This window comes from Phalacrocorax aristotelis, chromosome 11, assembly GCF_949628215.1.
Source record: "Phalacrocorax aristotelis chromosome 11, bGulAri2.1, whole genome shotgun sequence".
NCBI lineage: Eukaryota > Metazoa > Chordata > Aves > Suliformes > Phalacrocoracidae > Phalacrocorax > Phalacrocorax aristotelis.
This window is the reverse complement of record NC_134286.1, coordinates 3436999-3459345: the sequence shown is the minus strand read 5'-3', so window position 1 is coordinate 3459345 and position 22347 is coordinate 3436999. Positions and strand designations below refer to the sequence as shown.

Genomic DNA, 22347 nt, shown 5'->3' with positions numbered 1-22347 from the left:
TTTACTATTTAACTCAAGTTGTAACAGGGCTCTCTGGAAAGCTGACCAAAGAGTTATCCAATTTCAAGGTTTCAAGATTTCAAGGTTTTCTGTGTAAATTCCTTCTCTGGGCTTTGCAAATTTCCAGTACTTTGTGTACTTCCAAGTGCGATCCTTTAATTTATAAACATAATGGACATGTTACTTACTGTTTTCTTCTGCATTCAATTGCTCTATCTATCCTGAACTCAGGTAAACTAATGAATCCTTCTGCTTTTTCATCCTATCAAAAGAGAAGAGAAGGTGATGGTGAAGAAGAATGAACAGTTAAAGAAGAGAGAAGGGAGCTGTAGCCTTGTGGGTCTTGCACTAAGAACAACCACCCAATCACTGAAACACGGCACGTATTTTCCCCAAAATGTTTTTACTTAAAAAAGAAAATTATTTACTTCATCATTCTGTGTTAATAACTTTTATGAAGTAACTAAACGGACAGTTTCTTAAAGGAACCACAGTCATCCTAACTCCCCTTTGCTGAAGATTACCAAAAACCTTTCAGCATCATACGCAGCACATAAAATAGCATCCAAGACATCAACAACTACAGCGAGGAATTCTCAGTTTCTTCATCATACAGTCTACACTTTTAAAGCGTTTTGTGGATGTCTCCTTTAAAGTCACGATTGTGCAGACCATCTCCCCCGCTAATAACAGTTGAGAAGGTTCCTACGATGAGCTCACCAGTGATTAAATGGAAAAGTAATAACTAGGAAGTGTCTTTTTTCACTTTTTGCCTCTTTTGAATTAACTTACCGGGAAAAGCAAGGAGACGTATTAACACAAGTCAGAGTTTTGAAAAGTATCAGCAAGTGTACTATGAATTATGGCTTGGCTGTAAACAACAGACTGAAAATCAGTGGGACACATAATGCCTACCACCTTGCACGTAACAATGTCAAACAAACAAAACGTGCAACACAAAACCTGAAGGCCTTTATCAGCCACAGGCTGAAACATTACTGTTGTGGGCTGACAAGGAAATAGTAAAACTGAGCATAATTATGCTAGTAAAATTGTCCTCTTGAAGAAAATGGAAAATATGTACTAAAACATCCATAATGAAAGCAGGCTGTACGCAGACAGTTTAGATCAGGCACTGAGGCTCAGTGCATACAAATGGAAGAAGAGCAGTCAAACAGTTTTTGGCTTCTCCCCTCCATTATTTTTTCCTACACATATGCAGATTGCTCAAGCGTAGGCCCAGTGGTTTTCAATAACATTTTGCCAAGAGCAGCGTTTTACACATGAGAAACTGCAAACTCCAGACTAATTTGGCAAAAAGCAAGAGGAACTTCTATATAAGAATAACTTCCAGATAAAGAGATTTGCAAATTCAGATTTTCACATCTGCTTCACATAATGCTTAACTGACATGAAAGGTTACACTGTATACGTCTCCCCACACGACTGAAACTAAGGAGAGCTGCCTGTGAACACGGTGTTAGTCCACATAAATATCATCTGTGGAAAACTATTAACTACTGACGTATTCATTTCTTTAAGAGTGCCAGGAATGTCTGCTATTTTATTAAGCTTGGACATGGACTATGGAGACTTTAAAAAATAACTTCTCTTGAAATATTTCCAGCTAGAGCGACCCAGACCTGGCAATTAAAGTGGCAGTTCACCAACATATCCCTTCATGTAGTAAAAATAGCCTTTATTCAAACCTTAAGGTTTAATTTTGGCTTTCTCCAAACACAGGGTATACTTACATTCTGGTTTGTGTACCAGTACAAGGCCGAATCCTTGAGAATAAACCAGTACTTTTTCCATTTCTGTGTGAAATAACCTTTGGCATCTTTTTTCTTCCATAGCCAGCCTTCACAATCTCCGTGCCCCAAGTCTTTGCAGGAAATCCGTCTTCTGCTCCCACTTGTTAGAGAGCCCCCTGAGAATGCGACCGTAGTGTGAGACATCTCACTGAATGAAAGAGTGAAAGAACTACTTTCCTCAATATAAACACACTACTAATTTTTAATGATGATTCCATTCAAAATCCCCCCCAGTTTCAGGGAGAGGGGATTGAATGAACAATTTCCAGATTCGACAATGCTCTGCAATTTTGGGTTCAGCACGAATACAAAATAAAAAGGGCCTGTTTTATGTTTTATGGTTTATTTAATCTTTAGAGGGTTCATTCCTCTTAGGGCTGCATTTCTATCCCATTAAGATGGGCATCATCATTCCAAAGTAAAACTGTATTCATTTAGCCCTCAATCTGAAACTCAGGGTATGACCTAATCTGTACACAGATGTAAATGCTACTGCTTCCCTATATCTCCTGTTAGTACTTTTAGTGATAGAAGGCCTGTCAATTCTGGGAATTTTTAAATTCAATTTTTATAGTCAATATTTATAGCCAATAAAAAAAAGAGATCATCCACTTTTCTTCTATCCTGAATTTAATAACTGAACAACAATATTTTAACTTTACTGCATCCTCTTTAAAGGCACAGCACCAGGAGAAGGTTTTTTTTCTCATTGTTATTTCAATACATCCTAATTGAAAGGCTTAAAATTTTATGTGTGCCTTGTAAAATCAATAAGAACAGTTTTTTTCTTAATTATGGTAATTTTTTTTCCTGGAAAGGACTCTGTAGGAAATTTCCTTAAAATATTAGACATTTTTCTGTGAAAATAAGTTTATATTGCTATAAGAATTATATTTGTACAGCTGTGAAGCAGTGAAGAAATTTAGATAACATCAAAACACCATCCTTTGATCTGCAACATCCCACAACCCTGTTCTTAATATTTTACTCTTTTAGGAATAAGATACTGTGCTGTGTCCTGGTCAGCTTTGGAAGTATTAAAAATGTATAGTACAATAAAAGGAAAATTTTCATAGAAAGGAGGCTAAGCCAATAAAGAGAGCTCGCTGGCCATATACATTCATATGAATTTATTATGCTGTAACTGTTTTTCAAATGTTCATTCTTTTAACAGTCTCAAACAGACCATGAATAGATAAAGAAACAGAGCAGAAGGAAATGGCAAATTATACAGATACTACCTTTCTTCTACTTAAGTCAGAGGAAATTTTACCACTGAGCCTAGCAATATTGTACCTTATAACACATTTATTTGGTATTTCAATTTGGTATTTTACTTTGGCATTAACTATCAAATTTAGAAATATTTGAATTACATTGAACTTTGGCATTTGATCCAGATCACTTATTACCAGAGAAGTCACATTTTCTAGTTTAAAAACGTTAACTCAGATAAATTACCTTTTGACCATTTTCTGCTTTTTACCCTGAGGGAAGCGTAATGGAATGACTGTAAGGAAAAAAAAAAAAATTATGAAAAACTAGTGCAGGTTATAGTAGTAACAAGAAACAGCTGGCATTCGCTATCATCTCCATGGTTATCTTAGGGTTAGTTATCATAGGATCAGTTACCATAGGATCTCATTTTTTGTCATTTTTCTCTTACTACTCTTAAAAACACTGTAAAGAAAACAACACAGAGCTAAATCTACCAATTAAAATCCCATTTTTTCAGTTATTAATTATCATTGCAATAAAATCATTAAGGATTCTTTGCACAAATGATTATGCAGTAGTTTGAAAACAAAGGATATGAACTTGTGAATGACCTAATAAAATGAATGATACTTGAAGTTTGTTGTAAGTATGCGTTAGTTATACAAATATTCATCAAAAAGAAGTATCCATCACAAACACTATACAGTTAATGTGTAAAGTAATGTGTTCAATGACCTGTTGAAGTCACATTCTTTAATTTTTTCCAGTCATAGGAAACAATTAAGTTTGGCTGGTTGCTAGGTTGACAGAGGAACTCTGAGGAGAAAAAAACTTTCTTTTGTGGCTGCACTATAAAATCATTACACGTTCTTAAGAAAAACTGAAAAGCATCTCATTATTTAAACCCTTTAAAAGCAGGGATACTACTCAAAAGGCAGTAGGGATTTACCTCAAACGTGTGACCGCTAGGGGGAAAATTACAGGTCAACACAACAAAGTAGCTGCCCGATTGGTTCCTGGTGCTGCCATTACCAGTAGAAAACCGAGCAGGCATTGACAGGGTGATAAACCAGCAGGTCCAGGCGAAGGCTAGCATAGAAAGGGCCCTCTTTTTAGTTTTCTTAATTTTTCGTTTGTGACAGATAAGACTCAGCTCAGTAGAGGGCCTAGAAGAAGGGCGCCTCAGTCACTGAAGGGGATAACTCCGTGCTACCACAACAAGTGGTATGACTGCAGGTGATTACCTTCTCCCAGAGACCATCCGACTGCTTACCCTACCTGATGGCAGCTCCTCACCGTGTGGCCATAAAGCCAACACAGGCTACAAAAGTCCTTATTAACAACTGTCGTACAACATATTAAACAAGTGTTTAAATGTCACAATATTAAAATTTAAAATAACTGAGGATTATAATGAAAATTAAAAATTGTTTCAATTAATACTTATGGTAACAAAGGATTACAGCTTAAGCGCTATAGAGAAGCAACAGCTGAAAACAGGACTCCAACTATGGGAAAAGCAAAGTTTTATGTTAAATAACAGTGGAGGAGGAGGGAGTTGTTTTGCACAGGCACAGACCTATTTGTAACCCTTCTGCAATTTAGCCCATTCACAGTGTTGAACAGCATGAACGTTTTCCAGTAACTTGCAGAAATCAGCAGTTCTTGACTCCTGAGAGCACTGGCTCAGAGAACACCAGCTTTCTGTGTTCCATTTATCTCCAACTGTTCTCCCAGTCAGTCACAGTATGTGAATGCTTCACAAAAATATTGTAATTCTGACAGGTGACAAGCTCTGTAAGTGTACATGCATTGTATCACCGTAAGACAGTACATGCTCGCCATTTACTGGATAGCTACAAATTTATCTCTTTGTTTGGAGCACTAGAGAAGACAAAGATTAAAGCTTGCTCCTGTGCTACAGGAAACATAGTAAAACAGTCAGAAAATGAAAAACCAAAAGTGAGCCTGTGACAAAGCATTCAAGGTGCACAGCAACATTGGGGGCATTTAAACTGATGTATTGCAAGCCACAGCAGCAGTACTGGTCAGTCGTGTGTGCCAACTGCAGTTCTGTGGTGACTGTGACTGAAACAATCTGTTCAATGTTCCTCTTTCTATATAAAAATGCATTAGGAGAGAGCAGGTTTCTGAAAAAGATATCAGCAAATTTGTCCACAATTTAGGCTAAAAATAGAGTGATGAAATAAACCCCTATAATTAAACTACAGTTTTCATTTGTGATTACATATGAAGAACTGTAAGAAAATGGAAAAACTGGAGGATATACGCCTTAGGATACTCACTGGAAACTGGTATGCGTCATTCAATAGAAAAGTTTTAAAAATAATGAAAATAAAAGCACAACAAATCAAGGAGAGCAGAAAATATTAGCTCTTCTAAAAACAAAACTTAATTAGTCTTACTATGTTTAATGTTGGCTTGCTAACCAGACTGTTTATGGACACACAATGTATTCAAAGCAAGAAAACTAGAGAAAGTGAAAGGTTTGTGATACCTTGGGAATCAGTACTTAATTAGCACTCCTAACTTACAAAATCGAGGCTTCATATTCTGAGAGATAAATGAACCACTATATAATTCACTTTGTGGTAAATACTAAGAAAACAGAACTTGCAACTTCAAAATGACTCAGAGTTGCTACGGGAAACTGAGATGATGTGAGTACATATTGTGGTTGTCAGCATTTAAGTTCTCATCTCAAAACCACAAAGTAGAATGTTAAACAAAATGCACGCTCTCCCACCCCACCCCACCAAGAAGCACACCATGGAAAAAAAGAAAAAAAGGGATCGAATTGAATCTGTGCTGCATGAAGCTAAATCAATGAGACCTTGGAATAATCACAGTGTAGCAGTAGGAGTGCTATCACAGCATCACCAAATGAGAAGTTATGCCATGTTTTACAAAGGCCCTGGAGACTAGAGATCCGGTTACCTGTCAGGGTGAAGTGAGCCACGCCTATCAATGCACACCTGGTTGCGTGTATCTCTGCTATTTTGAGAGTTTGGAGTTTTTAAAGAAAACCATTAACAAATTCCAACGACAGCCATCGGTGCATTCACTAGCAAAGAACACAAATCATAGGGCACAGAGTGCTGATTTCCTCAGACCATGTGTGTTAGATTATTTGTGGTACTAGGATGCCTGGGAACAGCCACAGGCCCGAGCGTTTTCCAGTGGAGGCAGCAGGTGAGATAGGGATTGGCAGAGAGGCCCCGTATCAATAAACACAACTGCAGGTTTTCACAGACCGCAGAAAACCTAGTCATATATCTTCCCCTATTGTTGCTGGTCTTTAGCCTCACTTTGTAAATCTTTGGGAGGTAGAATGACATCTGGCAACTTTCAAAAGTTATTTAGCACCTGTTTAGTGAAAAAAGTGCTAAGTCGGAATGAAGAACTAGGCATTCAATAAATGAAGGTCTTGTTGTTTGTCTTTTGTATGAAATATTTTTCAAAATACTAAAAAATAAAAAATGATGCCTAGATATTTTCCATTGAAGACCTTCAAAGCTGGTACCACAAAAATCTTTGAAAACCTTAATCCCATATCTCCTTATCGTAGTATTCATCTTATTTAAATATGTTAAGAGGTTAGAATTTTCTTTTCCTCCAGGGCAACCTTCCCTCCAGAGGTGCCTTCCAACCTAGATATTTTCTATGCTTTTCTATATTTTCTCCCAAAACTAGCCCATATCTTAGAACACATACTAAGGTTCCTGCTAAACTTAACCAAAAGTACTGCATATATGCTGGCCTGCTGTGGTTGCGGTAGCTACTTTTCTGAATGTGGAAATTATTCCTAGCTTTTTATTTTCAGATGTTTCATAATACAGACAAATTTCAAGGTTTGTGACATCTTTTAAAAATATGACAGTGAACTGCTGGGGTGTTTGTTTTTTAAGTAAATTTATAAATCTTTACCTTCCTCATGGATGTGCTTCCTTGACGGTCAATGGCAGAACTAGCATATCTAGGACAGAGAGGAAGAAAGATGTTAAATAACTACAGGAAAAAATACTCTGAATAAGTAGTGCATATACACACACACACACACACTCTGTGCCTTTCCAAATGTACATTTACAGGTGTAATTGTGTTTCAAAGTTATTTAAAATGTAGTTCTGGAACCAGAAGGCCCTTTGGAAATTGAACCATGTTTTCAATGAACAGTGCGAATGCTGTTAAGAAAAACAAACCCATTCTTAATACTCCGACTTAAAAACACAGAAATCATCTGAGAATATCTGGTTCCGATTCAACCACTGGCCTAAAAAATGCTCAACCCTGATTCAAAAGCAACCAACACAATTCCTCCCTCCTAGGGACTAGAGCCTTAGGACATACAAATCATTGTGTCTTTGTTGCAGGGCTAACTCTTATCTGCGCATTTCTTCCAGCATCAACAACACTTAGCACAGGAATCACGGATTCCCAGTGTCCAGACTAAAACAGGAAAGAAGCATTTTGAACAGGAAAAAGGTAGAAATACAAATAAATAATTCAGAAATTTTGTTGTAAGAGTAATTTGTATTTTAAAATGTAACAGCTTACAGATCTGTATTTGAACATACTTATTTGTACTGTATAGATGTATATATTGTATATATGTATTTGATATTTTATTTTGACCTTTAGGAGAGACTCATACATGTTCCATATTCTGCCAAGTTGGTTCCTTCCCATGTCATTACAGAATCAAATCCAGGATACCCCAAATTGCTTAGTTTGTGCCTTCCTTTGAGTTACTTTTTGGGTATCCTAATGTTAGCATGTGTATAAACACCCAGACGTGAACAAGTATGTAACTCTCAGGCCAAATTTGACATGACTGTCAGATATGTTCGCCAGGTACAAAGTCTAATACCTTCTTTTATTCTGTTCTTTCCCCACTACCTCCTCTTTCATATTCTGGAAGCACCTAAAACCAGGAAATTCATGAAGATCACAGCTATTTAGCAGTTAACTAGAAAATTTAGATCATGAGAAAAACAGTAATATTATTACAACACTGATACCCTAACAGGGTCTTCTGGGCCGGCAATCGAGGAACACAACAGTGACATTTGCTATTGGAAGGAAGTGCGGTGACAATTTTCCATGGACCCGGGAACAATCCTGATGTAAAGAACAGAAACTCTTAGCAACAAAATGAATGAAGTAAACTTTCCCAAACCAACTTTGATGTAGGCTCCAACTGTGGCTACGGTTCAGCCATTATGCTTTTTAACATCAACATCCCTGATCAGAGAAACCAGCATACTGCTCAATTCGCAGAAGGGCTATTGCAGAGAGCTGTTCGAAGCTCTACATCCCTGGGGAAGGTCCAGGCAAAGTTTTACTTCTTTGAGGATATGTGATTAGTGTCAGGACACAATGGTACTGCAAAACATTTTGGGTTAGAAAGGGAAAAGCCAGAGAGAGCCCCTGTTCAGCAGGCCTGTTTGTAATCTTTTCTCTTATTAAGGGGACATTTTCTGCACACCTTTCTTATATGAATACTGTGCATACCATAATATGTCTCTACATAGTGAGTAGCAGTCGTATTCCTAAATCCTTTTGAAACACTACGGTGGCGAAGGCTGTTAGGTAAGTACAGTCATAGCAGTGGTCCTCCAAAATTTTTAATAGTGTACAGTTCTGATCACTTAGTGTCAAAGGGGACAGAGGGAAACTGGAAAGAAACTCCTCTGTCTGCCTCTCAAGGCAATGGGGGGCAATGCTGTGGAGGTTTATGTACTCGGGAGTGTTCTGAAGAGAGTAATAGGGAATAAATACTCAATGTCTCCTTGAATAAAGGGGCTACCTAAATTATATAAAATTAGCAATTAGCTTCTTTTGTTTTGAACCTTCATTCATTAACACACACAATAAAAATGTTGGGTGTTAACAGCATCCTGCAGCAAAGAGTTCCATAACATTAAGGTAAAGCATGCCATGGATACCAAAAATTTACACACACTTTAAAATGCAAACATACTATCTATGTTATATCTGTGCTTTCCCCTGGAGTTCTCCAAAGGCAGGGAAGCATCACCAGAGGTCTTTCCTAATACAAAGACGACTGGCCGTCGATGGAAACAGGACACTGAATCGGGGTCAGCTTTGTCTGACCTAGCACAGAAATTCTTAGACGTACAATTTCCCCTCATGTTTCAAAAATTAAGAAAAAAAGAGAAGTGGGAAAGCCTTAAAAATGTGAATGTTTTTGCCTATGTCATATAAACAGGAGTGCAAGAATGGGAAAGAAATTGAAGGGCAAAACTAAAATGAAATAAAAGGGTTGTGCACATATTTAACATATTCCCAGATTCTGTTGGTCATAATAATAATAATACTGCCATACTGTCATGAGGCAGCAAGACAGGAAGTGGCATTTCCTCATTTGATGATTTCCATTGTCATGGGAAATCAAATATACCAGTAGAAACAACTACTGCATTGTCAGTTAAAAGCATCCATCGGTCCTGAGTCAAAGGAAATTCCCAGGCTGCAGTGAAAAGTTGGGATGCATAACATTAAAATTACAATCATAAAAGTTAATAGGCAAGACTTAGAAGTTCTGAGCTGTCTTGTAGATTACAAGGATCTAAAGAAACAACTGAAAAACAATGAAGTTCAACTTACAACATTTGGTAAAGGAATGGGCAGACGCCCAAAGCGCTGCAAGGCAGATTTTGTCATTAATGCTCCATTTCTGTCTGCCCATGAGAATGCCATAAATGCACTTCAATCCTTCTGGGCATTTCCCCCTGATTTCTGGTCTGTTTCTTTAATCACGGCTTTGACCCATCTGGAAAGTGTCTGTTTCAATGCTTCCATTCTTTCTCTCGGCCAATATACAATATGAATAATACATCTGCGTTTTTATCTGGAAAGTCCTTAGTCAAGTTTTATTTGCTTCCATGCAAACACAATAATGCGTCTCCTTATTGTAATCACAGGCTCTTACCAGCAAAAAATGCTGTGAAGTTATAGAAGCAGTCTGCAATCGGGCTTTGGAAAGCCATTCAAAAGTTGGCATCTTATGAAAGGTCAGGAATAGGCATTCTAATGTACGCTGAGCTTAATTTTTGTTTTATTTGGGAAGGGTTTTCAACAGTCTGCAGGAATTTGTTTTTTAAAAGATTTTATGTCTATCAAGTACTCCTCCCCAAACCTAGTTCTTCCTTAAATATTCAGATCTACAAATCACAGAAGAAATGCAGACCTTTTCTTCTCCTTAACAAGTAAATTATCCATGTGAAAGTGACAGAACCAATTAATTTAGACACAGAGGAACCCTAGTGTGTTGTCTAGTCTGGTTTAAATATTCTGTATCATATTTGGTTGAGTTACTCCTCACCTTTCTTTTTAGGAAAACAGTTGTTACAGAGGTGAAAGGGAAAAGAATGAAGGGGGGAGTTGGGGGAAGGCATGTGCAGTGATACGGTTATAACGGACTGGACTGATATTTCTCAAATCAATTATAACAGATGATCTTCTACTAAATGCTTGTTTTCTTGTTCATGCATAATACTGTTTGTGAAACAAACTGCAGAAGCTAGAAAAAAGAGGACCAGTCACTTATGAGTAACTTATACCAATTAAAAAAAACAATAACAAATCAAATAATTATTTCAGGATGTTTGCAGAAATATTCATTGCATAATATGGCATTAAAAAGGCAAAATACTACGCAAATAACTGCAAAACTTAAAATGAAATTTAGTTTTATAATAAAGCTCATTCTAAAATACTTATTCTGTCATACAATTTTCCTGTAATGGATTTCTGAGGAATTCCTATTTGACAGAAATATAAAGGACTTCAGCAATTGTCTATTCTGAGTTTTGATATGCTCTGCCTAGCTGTGTGTCAGATATTGGAATTTCTATGGACTAAATGTTGCCTCCACCTTATCTAGTCTTCAGAATTTTCACTAAATTACATGTACGCAAATTGAAACAAATATAAAAACGGAAGAAGAATTTGAGAAATGCAGGTACTAAGAAGCAAGCACAGATCAGGGTAAAACACAATCTCTGATCTCAGTCCTAGATGCCTACCGACTCAGTATTCAGTCAGAAAGGTGATGCTGAGCACAGAGCTAGAGTAGAAAGGTTGACAAGAATGAGCTAAAAAAAGAGATGGAAATGACTTTGACCTAGGTGGAAGCAAATCACTGAGAATTTAAAGGACTCAAGTAGGTGTGGCAACTTCCAACTCTCATCTCAAAGGACATGCAAATGAAGCGCAAGCCTGGTGGTAAGATTTGTAATCAGAACTTCAAAGGAGGAACAATGTTGTATGATTAGAAAATAGCAATAATGAATCTCTAGAAAACAAATTAGAATGGAAAAACCTAGAATTATGGTGGATAGCAGAAGTACCATATTCCAGTTTAATGTATTTGAAAAAAGCTATAAGAATCATGATTTGCATGTGCTTTTGCTACCAGAGCAGTTATATTGATTTAAGAGCATCGTCATCAGAATTCTGAGGATCCTGCACTTTCTGTTCACACAAAAATTCCCCTTACAGTGAACAGAAATGTCTTGCCATTTCTTTGCAAAACAAGCATCACTAAAAAAGTGCAACTATGAATACTGCCTCCACGGTGACGCTCATTCCTCTTTTCCTTCTGAGGAACATGTTTCATTTTCTACCATAGAAAGACAACAGGACATCTTTTATTGTCCCATAAACTCTAACAAAGAATCGTGTTTTAGCTTGGAAAATTTATAGAGTGTCTACTGAAAACAAGAACTCATGTTAACCAGCTGCATACAAATTAAGCATCCCTTGATGACATAAGCAACGTGATCAGATGTGTTCTGAGGGAAGATTAAAAATAAAGTGGCTCTTACATTATCAAAGCTCTTAATTATAACATCCCAATTCTCTTTCTATTACCTTCAAGGTCACTAAATGAAAGTTATAACTGTATCAGAACAAACTGATCTCTCTGATATATCTTATTAGATTGCTATCACTTTGGCTTCTCCCCAGGTGACGGGACACAGATACTAAATCCCACTGAACGAATACAGTCTAGAAACAAGAATAATTACTTTGTTACTTAACCTTTCAACTCATCTTTGGTATCTGTAACAGTTACAATCTATACCGTTGACTATTTTTAAAGATCCTTCTCTGGCAATAATGGATAGGATTGTAAACTGGAAATAATATGAAATTATTCTAGTTATAACAAACTGCTAATATATATTTACTATTGATTGAACAACAATTTTAGGTACTAGTGATTTCTTCGATTTGTATTTATTTGACCAAACAGAGCAATCCAAACTTATCTTTTGCCTATTCCAATTTGCAATAATTTTTTGAACTGTAAAAGTTCCCAGCAGGTAAATAAATAAGACTATTTACCAGAATTTACTCCTGGAATAGAGATAACTGAGTATAAATTACTGGGCAGCATATTTCACGTTCTGTCGAGGTACAGCATGCTCTAAGCCTTCTGATGGGGGACTTATGCAGAAAGTCCAAGTTGATGTACAGTCCATAAAAAGACTATTTTGAGATGTCTTCTTGTTAGTCCTCTGTAGGATGGCCCCTGTTTCATAAAGTTACATAAATGTAGGATCTCAAGCACACGGCACAGATCATGAAGAGAGAATTTCAAAGCTGTTGGTTAAACATTATGAACAACAGCAAAGTCTGCATTTGAAAACACACTGTTAATCCCTGCTGCCACTTGGATACTTAGAAGCATAAGGCAATCTGAAACACAGAGAGCCTGAATAACAGCTCTGTTGACCCACATCAGCTAGGAACAGCTAGAAAATGGCACCTCTCCACCTGCTCTTTTTTACCTGGCAATTACTTGGGAAATGTAAATATCTAGATGCAAAGCTCTCTTCAACCTTCGTGTCTCACATTCTGCAAACTGGTTGCAGCTCAGGGTCAAGGCCACCATCATTAACTTGAGAAAAAAAAAGACATATTAGAAAATATATTATTGCAGAAATGTATTGTAGGTACAATGTGAAACTTCCTTATGGCTTGTTCACAGGAACACGTATGTAGCAATTTGGATTTATCTATCTGGTCACAGGAATGCATTTACAACCACCTTGCCTGGATTCATGATTCATATTTAGATTACTAGAACCTCCTGAGCTTATATAACATATTCCCATTGCAACAAGTAAATTCTCACCGCAAATTAATTATTGAGTATTTTGTAGTGAGGTTTGAAATCCCTTCTCGGTTTCACACTGGCTCAGCTACAGGCTCGGTACTATGCTACAGACTATGACTTGGTACTGCAAGTACCAGCCAGCAAGCTCAGATGCACCCGTGGCAGTACAGGTGTATCTATACATGCAAAGTTGACAAAACAATGTCAAGGCTAGAAGGTAGTTTCAAAATATTTATCTCTTCTCACCTCTCCAGCATTAACCACAGCTTAAAAAAAAAATGTCCAAAGCATGCCACTTATGGACATGATTAAAACAATTTTTAAGCATTAATATTTACAAAGACAAAACGTGTTATGAGAGAGAATCTAAGCAGCATTTTCACATGCAAACTAAGTGCAAACTGTTTATTCACCTAGCAGTTGTGCACGAATGATACAATTCTCTGCCTCCTCTTTCCCTTGCAGGCCTGTGTGGTTAGCTAAGTGGAGTAAGAGCTTCAAACCCAAGGTCTCTGTAATGATGTCATGGTTACATTATGCATGCATGTCTAGATTCCACAGATGTCAAGGTTTCCTATTACTAGAAAAAATTTATCCTAAAGTAAAATGAAGATCAAAGAACACAGCAAACCCTGCTAAGCATATAGTCAGAGAGCCAAGGAGAATCTCCGTCCTCTATTGGATGGCAGGGGAACATTGCCACCAAGGATGAGAAAAAGGCTGAGGTACTTAATGACTTCTCTGCCTCAGCCTTCAATAGTCAGACCAGTCATCCCCGGGGTATTCAGCACCCTGAGCTGGAAGGCAGGGACAGAAAGCAGAACAAAGCCCCCATAACCCAGGAGGAAGCAGTTTATACTCTGCTGCTCCACCTGGACACTCACAAGTCTGTGGGACCAGATGGGATCCACCTGACAGTACTGAGGGAGCTGGCGGAGGAGCTCACCAAGCCATTCCCCATCATTTATCAACAGTCCTGTTTAACAGGGGAGGTCCCAGACGACTGGAGGCTTGCTGATGTGATGCCCATCTACAAGAAGGACCAGAAGGAGGATCTGGGGAACTACAGACCTGTCAGCCTGACCTCGGTACTGGGGAAGGTTATGGAGCGGCTCATCTTGAGTGAGCTCACGCGTCACGTACAGGACAACCAGGGGATCAGGCCCAGCCAGCACGGCTTTGTGAAAGGCAGGTCCTGCCTGACCAGCCTGATCTTCTTCTATGACCAGGTGGTGGATGTTGTCTGTCTGGGCTTTAACAAAGCCTTTGACACTCTCTCCCCACAGCATCCACCTAGAGATTATCATTACCAATGATCTGGATGAGGGGATCGAGCACACCCTCAGTGAGTTTGCAGATGACACCAAATTGGGCAGGAGTGTCGATGCCCTCAAGGGTAGGAAGGCTCTGCAGGGGCACCTGGACAGGCTGGATCGATGGGCCGAGATCAACTGTATGAAGTTCAACGAGGCCAAGTGCCAGGTCCTGCCCTTGGGTCACACCAACCCCAGGCAACGCTGCAGGCCTGGGGCAGAGGGGCTGGGAAGTGCCCGGCGGAGAAGGCCCTGGGGGTGCTGGCTGACAGCCAGCTGGGCATGAGCCAGCAGTGCCCAGGTGGCCGAGGAGGCCACCAGCCCCCGGGCTTGTGGCAGCACTGGGGTGGCCAGCAGGAGCCGGGCAGGGATGGGGCCCCTGTGCTCGGCACTGGGGAGGCCCCACCTCAAATGCTGGGCTCAGGTTTGGGCCCCTCGGGACAAGAAGGCCCTGGAGGGGCTGGAGCGTGTCCAGAGAAGGGCAGCGGGGCTGGGGCAGGGTCTGGAGCACAAGTGTGCTGGGGGGCGGCTGGGGGAGCTGGGGGGGTTTAGCCTGGAGAAGAGGGGGCTGAGGGGGGCCCTTCTCGCTCTCTGCAGCTGCCTGAGAGGGGCTGGAGTGAGGGGGGGGGGTTGGTCTCTGCTCCCAGGTCACCAGTGACAGGACGAGAGGAAACGGCCTCAGGCTGCGCCAGGGGAGGTTTGGGTTGGAGATGAGGGAAAATGTCTTCCCTGCCAGAGCGGTCAGGCCCTGGCACAGGCTGCCCAGAGAGGTGGGGGAGTCACCGTCCCTGGGGGGTTTAAAAAACCATGTAGACATGGCACTTGGGGACATGGTTTAGAAGGCCTGAGGGTGTTGGGTTGGGGGTTGGACTTTATGATCCTAGAGGTCTTTTCCCACCTTAGTGATTCTAGGATTCTATGTTTGTAAAAAAGCTGCAGCAGGAACTACAAGTTTGATGCCCATTACACCTTCCTCATTTCTGAAATAATAACAAACTGGGTAAATTGCTTCTGGTACGAAGAAAAACAAATCGGCTGCTTCTTCAGGAAGCGTTTGATTTAGTTTGCCTTCCTAAAACCTCAGAGTACTCACACATTTCCACATCTAGTTAGAGAGTGTAATTTCCTAAATCATGACACCTATTCAGAAGTGAAGGGTCACAACTTGCCTGTGGCTGCCCTGCTTCTCTGGGCACAAGGCTGCTTAAAAGTAGAGCTCAGGTAGGGGCAGGGTTTAATGTGTGAATGGACAGTATCTTCTAATGAGGGGTGTGGGCGCTCTGCATGGATGGTGAGAGCCTAGCCCTGTGTGTAGTGCTGGGGCAAATATGTGATGTAAATGTGCCAAAAGAGTTTGGAAGAACCCAGAGCTGTAATGCAGAAATACCTAGCTTTTATTCTGGTCAAGGCTTAAAAAAAGAAAAACAAAACGCTGCTAAGCTTGCTTTACGTTCTACTCACCTGAAACATTTAAAAAGCTAGATATTCCTAGTAACATTTTGTAGTCTCAGATTTCTCATGTAGCTGCTATTGCTTTTGGTATATATTCCCTGCAGCATGTGGTACATTCTACTACATGCAAGAAGCGTGTGTCTTCTGCTTTTTGGCTTTTTTTTTCTTTTCTTTTTATTTTAAAGAATGCAATCACATCACAGGAACTGCATAGGCAACTATATAGTTAATAAAGACAATGCTATCTCATCCAAGTGCGTGAATTATCCCGTTTGTCTTTAGCTCCCCAAAACTTAACTACATGTAGTGAAAATCTACCAGTGCCCATCTCAGTGGATTTTAAGCTCTTGAAACCACTCAAAAGGTTATTGGGAGCAAGAAGATACCATTCTACCTCTTTTAAAAATTTTTTCAACATAATTGAAAAGATATAATATGGTCATGTTTTAGACTGGAATTTTAAAACGTGTGGGAGAAGGATTAGGAAAGGGAGAGACATTCTATTAAAGAACAAAAAAGAATAGCCTTTTGCTATGAAAGTTTGCCAAAATTTCATCAAGTCATATGTCCCTGGAAAATATATTTTGGCAGATGTCCAGTAGAGACTTGTGTCCCATCCACCAAGGATGTTCCATCTGGATGGTAATGTCCCTGGCCAGACTGAGCATGTGCAACCCACACAGAATAATTAGGTGTGCTTTGGTCTAGGGAGAACAAAACTCCTTTGCAGCTCTTCCTTGTGACTGCAAGAAACTATGGGTGTGGAGAAAGAAGACAAAAGAAAAAAAAAAAGGTGACAAGTCTGACTTTTTCTGGGGAGGGAACTGTGATTTCTCTCTGTTGCAGAAAGTCAGGTAGGAAGAACCTGAGGGAAGGAGCAGCCATACCGGAATGAAGGAGGATGAGGAAAGGGAGTTGCAAAAAGTAAGGAGAAACAAGAGCGTGGGGAGAACAGGACTACAGCACCTGCAATGACAGAGTTGGGAGACTAATTGAAAATGGTAAATACTTAAGATTGTCAGAAAACAATAAGTTCTGAGAACTCCAATGTAAGAGGTAAGGGCAAAAGGTGAAATCCAATTGTTACTTAAAAAGAGCCCGAGAATGACACCCTTGTTCCCTGTGTATAACCCCTGCCTTATACACAATGGATGCTGCTTTGGCTCTGAACTGGGGCTAAATACTAAGTGGGACTACACTTAGTTTATTACAAAAGTAAGAATCTATATTTAGCTGAGGTAGTGGATGATGAGGTAATGGAGTACTACAATGGCAGCAATGGAGAGACAACACTGTCTTTTATGAGACAAAGTAGAATTTTACATTAGAAAAAGTCTTTCAAACTCCACCCTTACCTCACTTCCCTCTGTGATAGCAGTGCTACTTGATTTAGTTGAACGCCATTCTAAACATGCACAGCATCCTACAGCTGGGGAAACATCAGTAAACTCTTACCATTACACCTGCCTTTGAAATGAACTACAATGTTTCATACACATATAAAGAGGTAAAAGTGCTGACAATCCTGAAAAATCCAGCACGAGGTGGCTTGTGTTTGGTGATCGACAGCTAATGTTGTTGTACCTCAGGCTTCTAGCTGTAAGGTAGTGGTATTTATACCACTGAAGAAAATCATAATCATCAATTGTAAATCCTTTAGATTGGTGAAAGCACTCTAAATGTCATTAATTATTTTATATTCAGTACATGGTTTGGCTTCTTAAATAGGTTTAGGCCATATACAGGATGAAAAGATGTAGAAAAGAATAATTATCCATGTGAACAGATTCCAGTTAAGCTTCATTATGACATTCTATGATACCCAAGTGTCTGTTAAGTCAAACTTATTCTTTTAATATGACTTATTGGCTGCAACTAGAATATGAACATACTTCATCAGATAAACTGCAAGGTAAAGAAAAAATCACTATTTCATTCATTAGAATTAGTTGATTAAATTCAATAGTAAGGAACAAACTGAAGAGTATCATTAGTATTTATCAAATATGCGCCACAACAAACAGTAACTTCTGCACAAACTGAATTAGCTTTTAGATGTTCATTGAAAACTTCTGCCAGTTATTTCCAAAAATCGTGCTAGTCATGTGTTATGCTTTTCAGCCTCAGAGTGATCCTGAAATACTAAATTTCAAAAGTAAAAAAAAAAAAGATGGGGAAAAACATCTGCTACTTAGTAGTAGTATAATTTTCCCCCTAGTAATCTTTAATAAACTTAATGTCTGAAGTATCTTTTCAACCTTTGCAATTTGTAATTGATGTAGTTAGCAAATGAAAGTGATGACATTTACTAAATTATATTAATGCTTTTCTCACTAAAATCTGAAAGTTTATTCCTCAAATATTTCAACTAAGTTTCTAAAAGTACATAAGTAACTATAATTCATATATAGATTATGTATATATTAAATGTAGAATAACAGAAGTAATTACCTTTCCGTATCTCCACTGACTGTGTCCCCTGCTCTCTGCAGAAGAAAAACAGACAGTATTAAGCACAACTAAAGACCATACTTCCTTGGTGCACTCAACATAGCAGTATCTGCAGCAAAAGAAGTCACAGAAGTAAACCACAGTAGTCATTCTGTAACTCTAAGGAAAAGGAAATGGAAAATTTATTTCAATTTCTAACTAAATGCTATTTCACAATCAAGGTCATGTTTAAAGCAACTTGTACCTGCACTTATAATGTAGTTTCACTACAGTTGCACTTATAATGTCGTTTCACTACAGTTGCACTTGTAATGTAGCTGTATAATTGCGATCAAAGCTCTTGAAAAGAAGAAGGGAGCTAAAGGTGTGTTAGAATGTCAGTGTTTGCAAAAATATTAATAATTGTAAGGAAGTTTGTTAAATGTAAAGCACAAATACTACAGAATACAGAATTTCAGAAGAACGAACTGTAGAGGATTTTAAGAACAATGATGAACGTGTCATCAAAACTTCCTTTAATACCATTCTTACCTAGCTTTACATAACTCATTTACTACACTGGTTGTTCCTCTGAGGTTTGGAAATAATCACGTCTTTTAGTAGTAAGTGATTCAGAATTAAAAATAAAATCTTCAGACTGTTTTGTTCACTTTAAAGGAAGCTTTATGATGGAGAAGGTTTCCCACAGCTAAAAACCAGTTTCTCCTCTTGAAATGACAAAAATGCCTGTTTTACAGTTAATGTGTATTTGTTTATAAATGCAGAAATTCACACTTGAGAAATCTTTTACTCTAAATGCTTTCTGAAGAACCAAATAGGAAACAGATTGTTTTTTTTGAATATAATGTTTGCGTTTTAGTATCACTACTTCAGGCATACTGTAAGATATTTGACCACACGTGGCTTCAGAGAACAGTTACAAAACTGAAGTGCACATTGCACATGTAAGAGACAGGAAGCCTGCTGGGTCTATTTAACAACATGGGCTACAGCACAGGTACAGTCTAACAGCACGCGTTTCTAAGAAAATTTTAAAACATTCAGGGGACAAGCATGTACTTTGCCACCTCCCTCCTTCATGTATCCTCCTGGTGCATCCATACACAAAGTCATTTATCACCTTCCACCACGCCATTTCTGCTAGAGATAATGGATGATATGCCAGTTGAAGCAGGTGAAAAAAAAGCTTAAGTGATCAAGTTACCCTGGTAATTAATAAGTTTGGAGAGGATTGATGATATCACAGTAATATTAAAACATCCAAGGATTCTTGTTCCTCACCTGCTTGCATCTAATAAGGTTAGACTAGTTATCTAACCTAAGTTCAGAAAGACATTTTCCCCAGAGCAGGACCATGTAGATCTATGTGATGACTTTTTCCTGTTTTCTCTCAAGCATTCCTGCTATCCAAATCATTCCTCATATCCAAAGGAGAAGCAGCCTGCTGCTGGAACATGGTGAACGTGCAGTAGGATTGTTAATGGCAAAGATTTATTTCCAAACTATCAAGCACACAAAGGTACTGTCAGCCTCTATAAAGTCAAAAGTGGATCACTAAATCACTACATGAAGTTTCATAATGATCCTTGTAATAATCATAGGGCTGAAAATTAAAGAGCACTAACCACCCTTCCCGGTTTTGTAGCTGGAACTTTCTGTGACGTGCTTGTGTTTTGAATAAAACGTTGCCACAGTCAACCCACACTCAAGCCAGAGAATGGGGCATGGCAAACGATACAACATAAATGGCATGAGCTTAAAAGTTTTCACTTACATAGGCTTTCCTGTCTCTTACCTTCCACAATAATTAGGAAGCTACGTATTTTACAAGTACCTCTTGTTGCTGCATTTAATACTATTTACTACCAAAAAATTTTGCCTTTTACCTGTTCTGGTAGTTAATTCCGTTAAAATATCCTATCAAATGTGAGTATCAAAGACGGTTACCATTCAAATAAGATTATCTTAGCTGGCAGAAGTAATGAAATGGTGCCCTTATGCTTAAAGCAGGGAGTTCTACAGACCTTGCTGAAACCAGGGAAAGGTGGAGCTCCTCGTTGGGCAATTTTGTACACAAAAGGGTTTCCTGAGTGCTATAAATAACTTAATACTCCTTGGAGTACACTGAAATCTAGCCCAAAGAACCTATAAAAATGAGAACATACCATCTACAAATATTTATATTTTCTTAAAGTAGACTGTAAGAGATAACAGCATACATCTCCAGCAAAATAGCTGTTTGAAGAGCTTCACTGAAATCCTGCATAATAAATGTCAGATTCCTGCTGCTGCTAATGCACTGTTAAATATGAATGAACCAATCTGACCATCCCTGAAAATACTGTGGACAGCCTGGTAAAATACTGTGTGGCACACTGAGTAAAAGAACTTTGACAGCAGCACTACCCATGAAACTGTTATAAAAATAAGATTTATTCATACCAGAAGGCTCAGATTTTCTCATATCCCGCTGCCTTCTAGTGGCACTGAGTTTAGCAACTGAAAGTGGGGGAAAAAATTTAGTCAGTTTAAGTGTTTCCCATTCTATTTCTCAATTAGTAGAGGCCTTTCCTCTCTAAAACTGCTCCCAAACTAATAGCAAAGTGTTTTCCAAATCACTGTTTATTCACTTTCCCAAATGGGATTCATCCCGCACTCTGTCCCTTGACAAAGCTAAAATAATCCCTTGTTCACACTGTGCTGACCGTCTTCTTTTTATCACCTGTACTACAGATTTTCACTACCCACCCCAAACTAGCCCAGGCACTGCTTTCCTTCCACAGAAATGCAGAGAGAACACCTATATCACAGTGATCACTGTGGGCCGTGGTTCCGAGATTCCTTTTGGTCGGATGTATTCCATCAGTACAGCTGTAAACAACTGAATGTTGTGAACTTGCATATATTAGACTGAAAAAGATGTACTAGAGTGAAATGTGCTTCTGTTAATAAAACATGGTTTTCCAGAGGTCTTTCAACACCACTAATTTTTTGCATTAATGAGCACTGATTTTCAAATATAGTGAATAATCTAATCTAATTAACTAAAGAAGGGAAATCTTACAATGGCTCTATAACAGTGGGGAAAAAGAAAAAATATGAGTTAACCGTATAACTACTCATAGGTTATGCAAAATGTTCACTGCGATTTAGAGAAGGGCAAAGAAAAATATCTGTATAGATACAGAGAGGGGGAAAATAGTTAATATGAGTACTTGAACGGTGTTTGTTTTAAATGCAATTACAATGCAGGCAATTGAAAACCTATTTATGACCGTTTAAGTTTTTATCAGTACTTAATTTATTAGGAAAAAAATCTCTGCTCCTGACACATTAATGGCATACATATATTATTACCACAATTTAAGTACAGATGCTAGGGATTACTACAGATTTACATACATACGCATAGGTATGACCTTTTATTTGACTGAGATTTTACCCCCAAAGAAGCTATCATTGGAGTATAATCTAGTTGCTAGCTTCAAATGCCAACCTTATAGAAGGATTTCTGATACCATATGTGGAAAAAACCCCCACACTGGCATTTCTATACATTGGTACATATAGCTATAATTAACCTCCTTGTGTAACTGTAATTACATGCACAGATACAATACTGATAATGACTTGTATGAGGTAGACTCCTAGCTGCAATTTATGCATCCTTATATATAATATTTTTTTTGAGCAGTTGCTTCTTAACAGTGTTATGTTCCCGATATCTGGAAAAGAAATTGCCTTATCCTAGTTCCCAGAGTAAAACTTTACTTAATCTTACTAAAAGGCCACTTTCATGACTAGTAGTCACGTGGGAGGCTCAGGAGCCACAAGTCTTGTCATGCTGTCACAGACTATAAAGCACAAATTCTGTGAAATTCAGGTCACTGGCACCTATCAGCCGCCTTTAGAGTCAGCTTCACATTTA

General features: G+C 38.6%; 1 protein-coding gene across 2 annotated transcripts in view; it reads right to left on the bottom strand.

The window, feature by feature from the left end:
- LOC142063197 (connector enhancer of kinase suppressor of ras 2-like) overlaps window positions 1–22347 on the bottom strand; it is a 214048-nt gene that overhangs the window by 25018 nt on the left and 166683 nt on the right. For both annotated transcript variants that reach the window (XM_075106632.1, XM_075106631.1), the window contains 3 exons: window positions 3263–3324; window positions 1755–1914; window positions 189–262 (listed from right to left, as the gene is read on the bottom strand). In XM_075106632.1, coding sequence (XP_074962733.1) covers window positions 189–262; window positions 1755–1914; window positions 3263–3324 — 296 coding nt within the window. The remainder of the gene's footprint in view (window positions 1–188; window positions 263–1754; window positions 1915–3262; window positions 3325–22347) is intronic.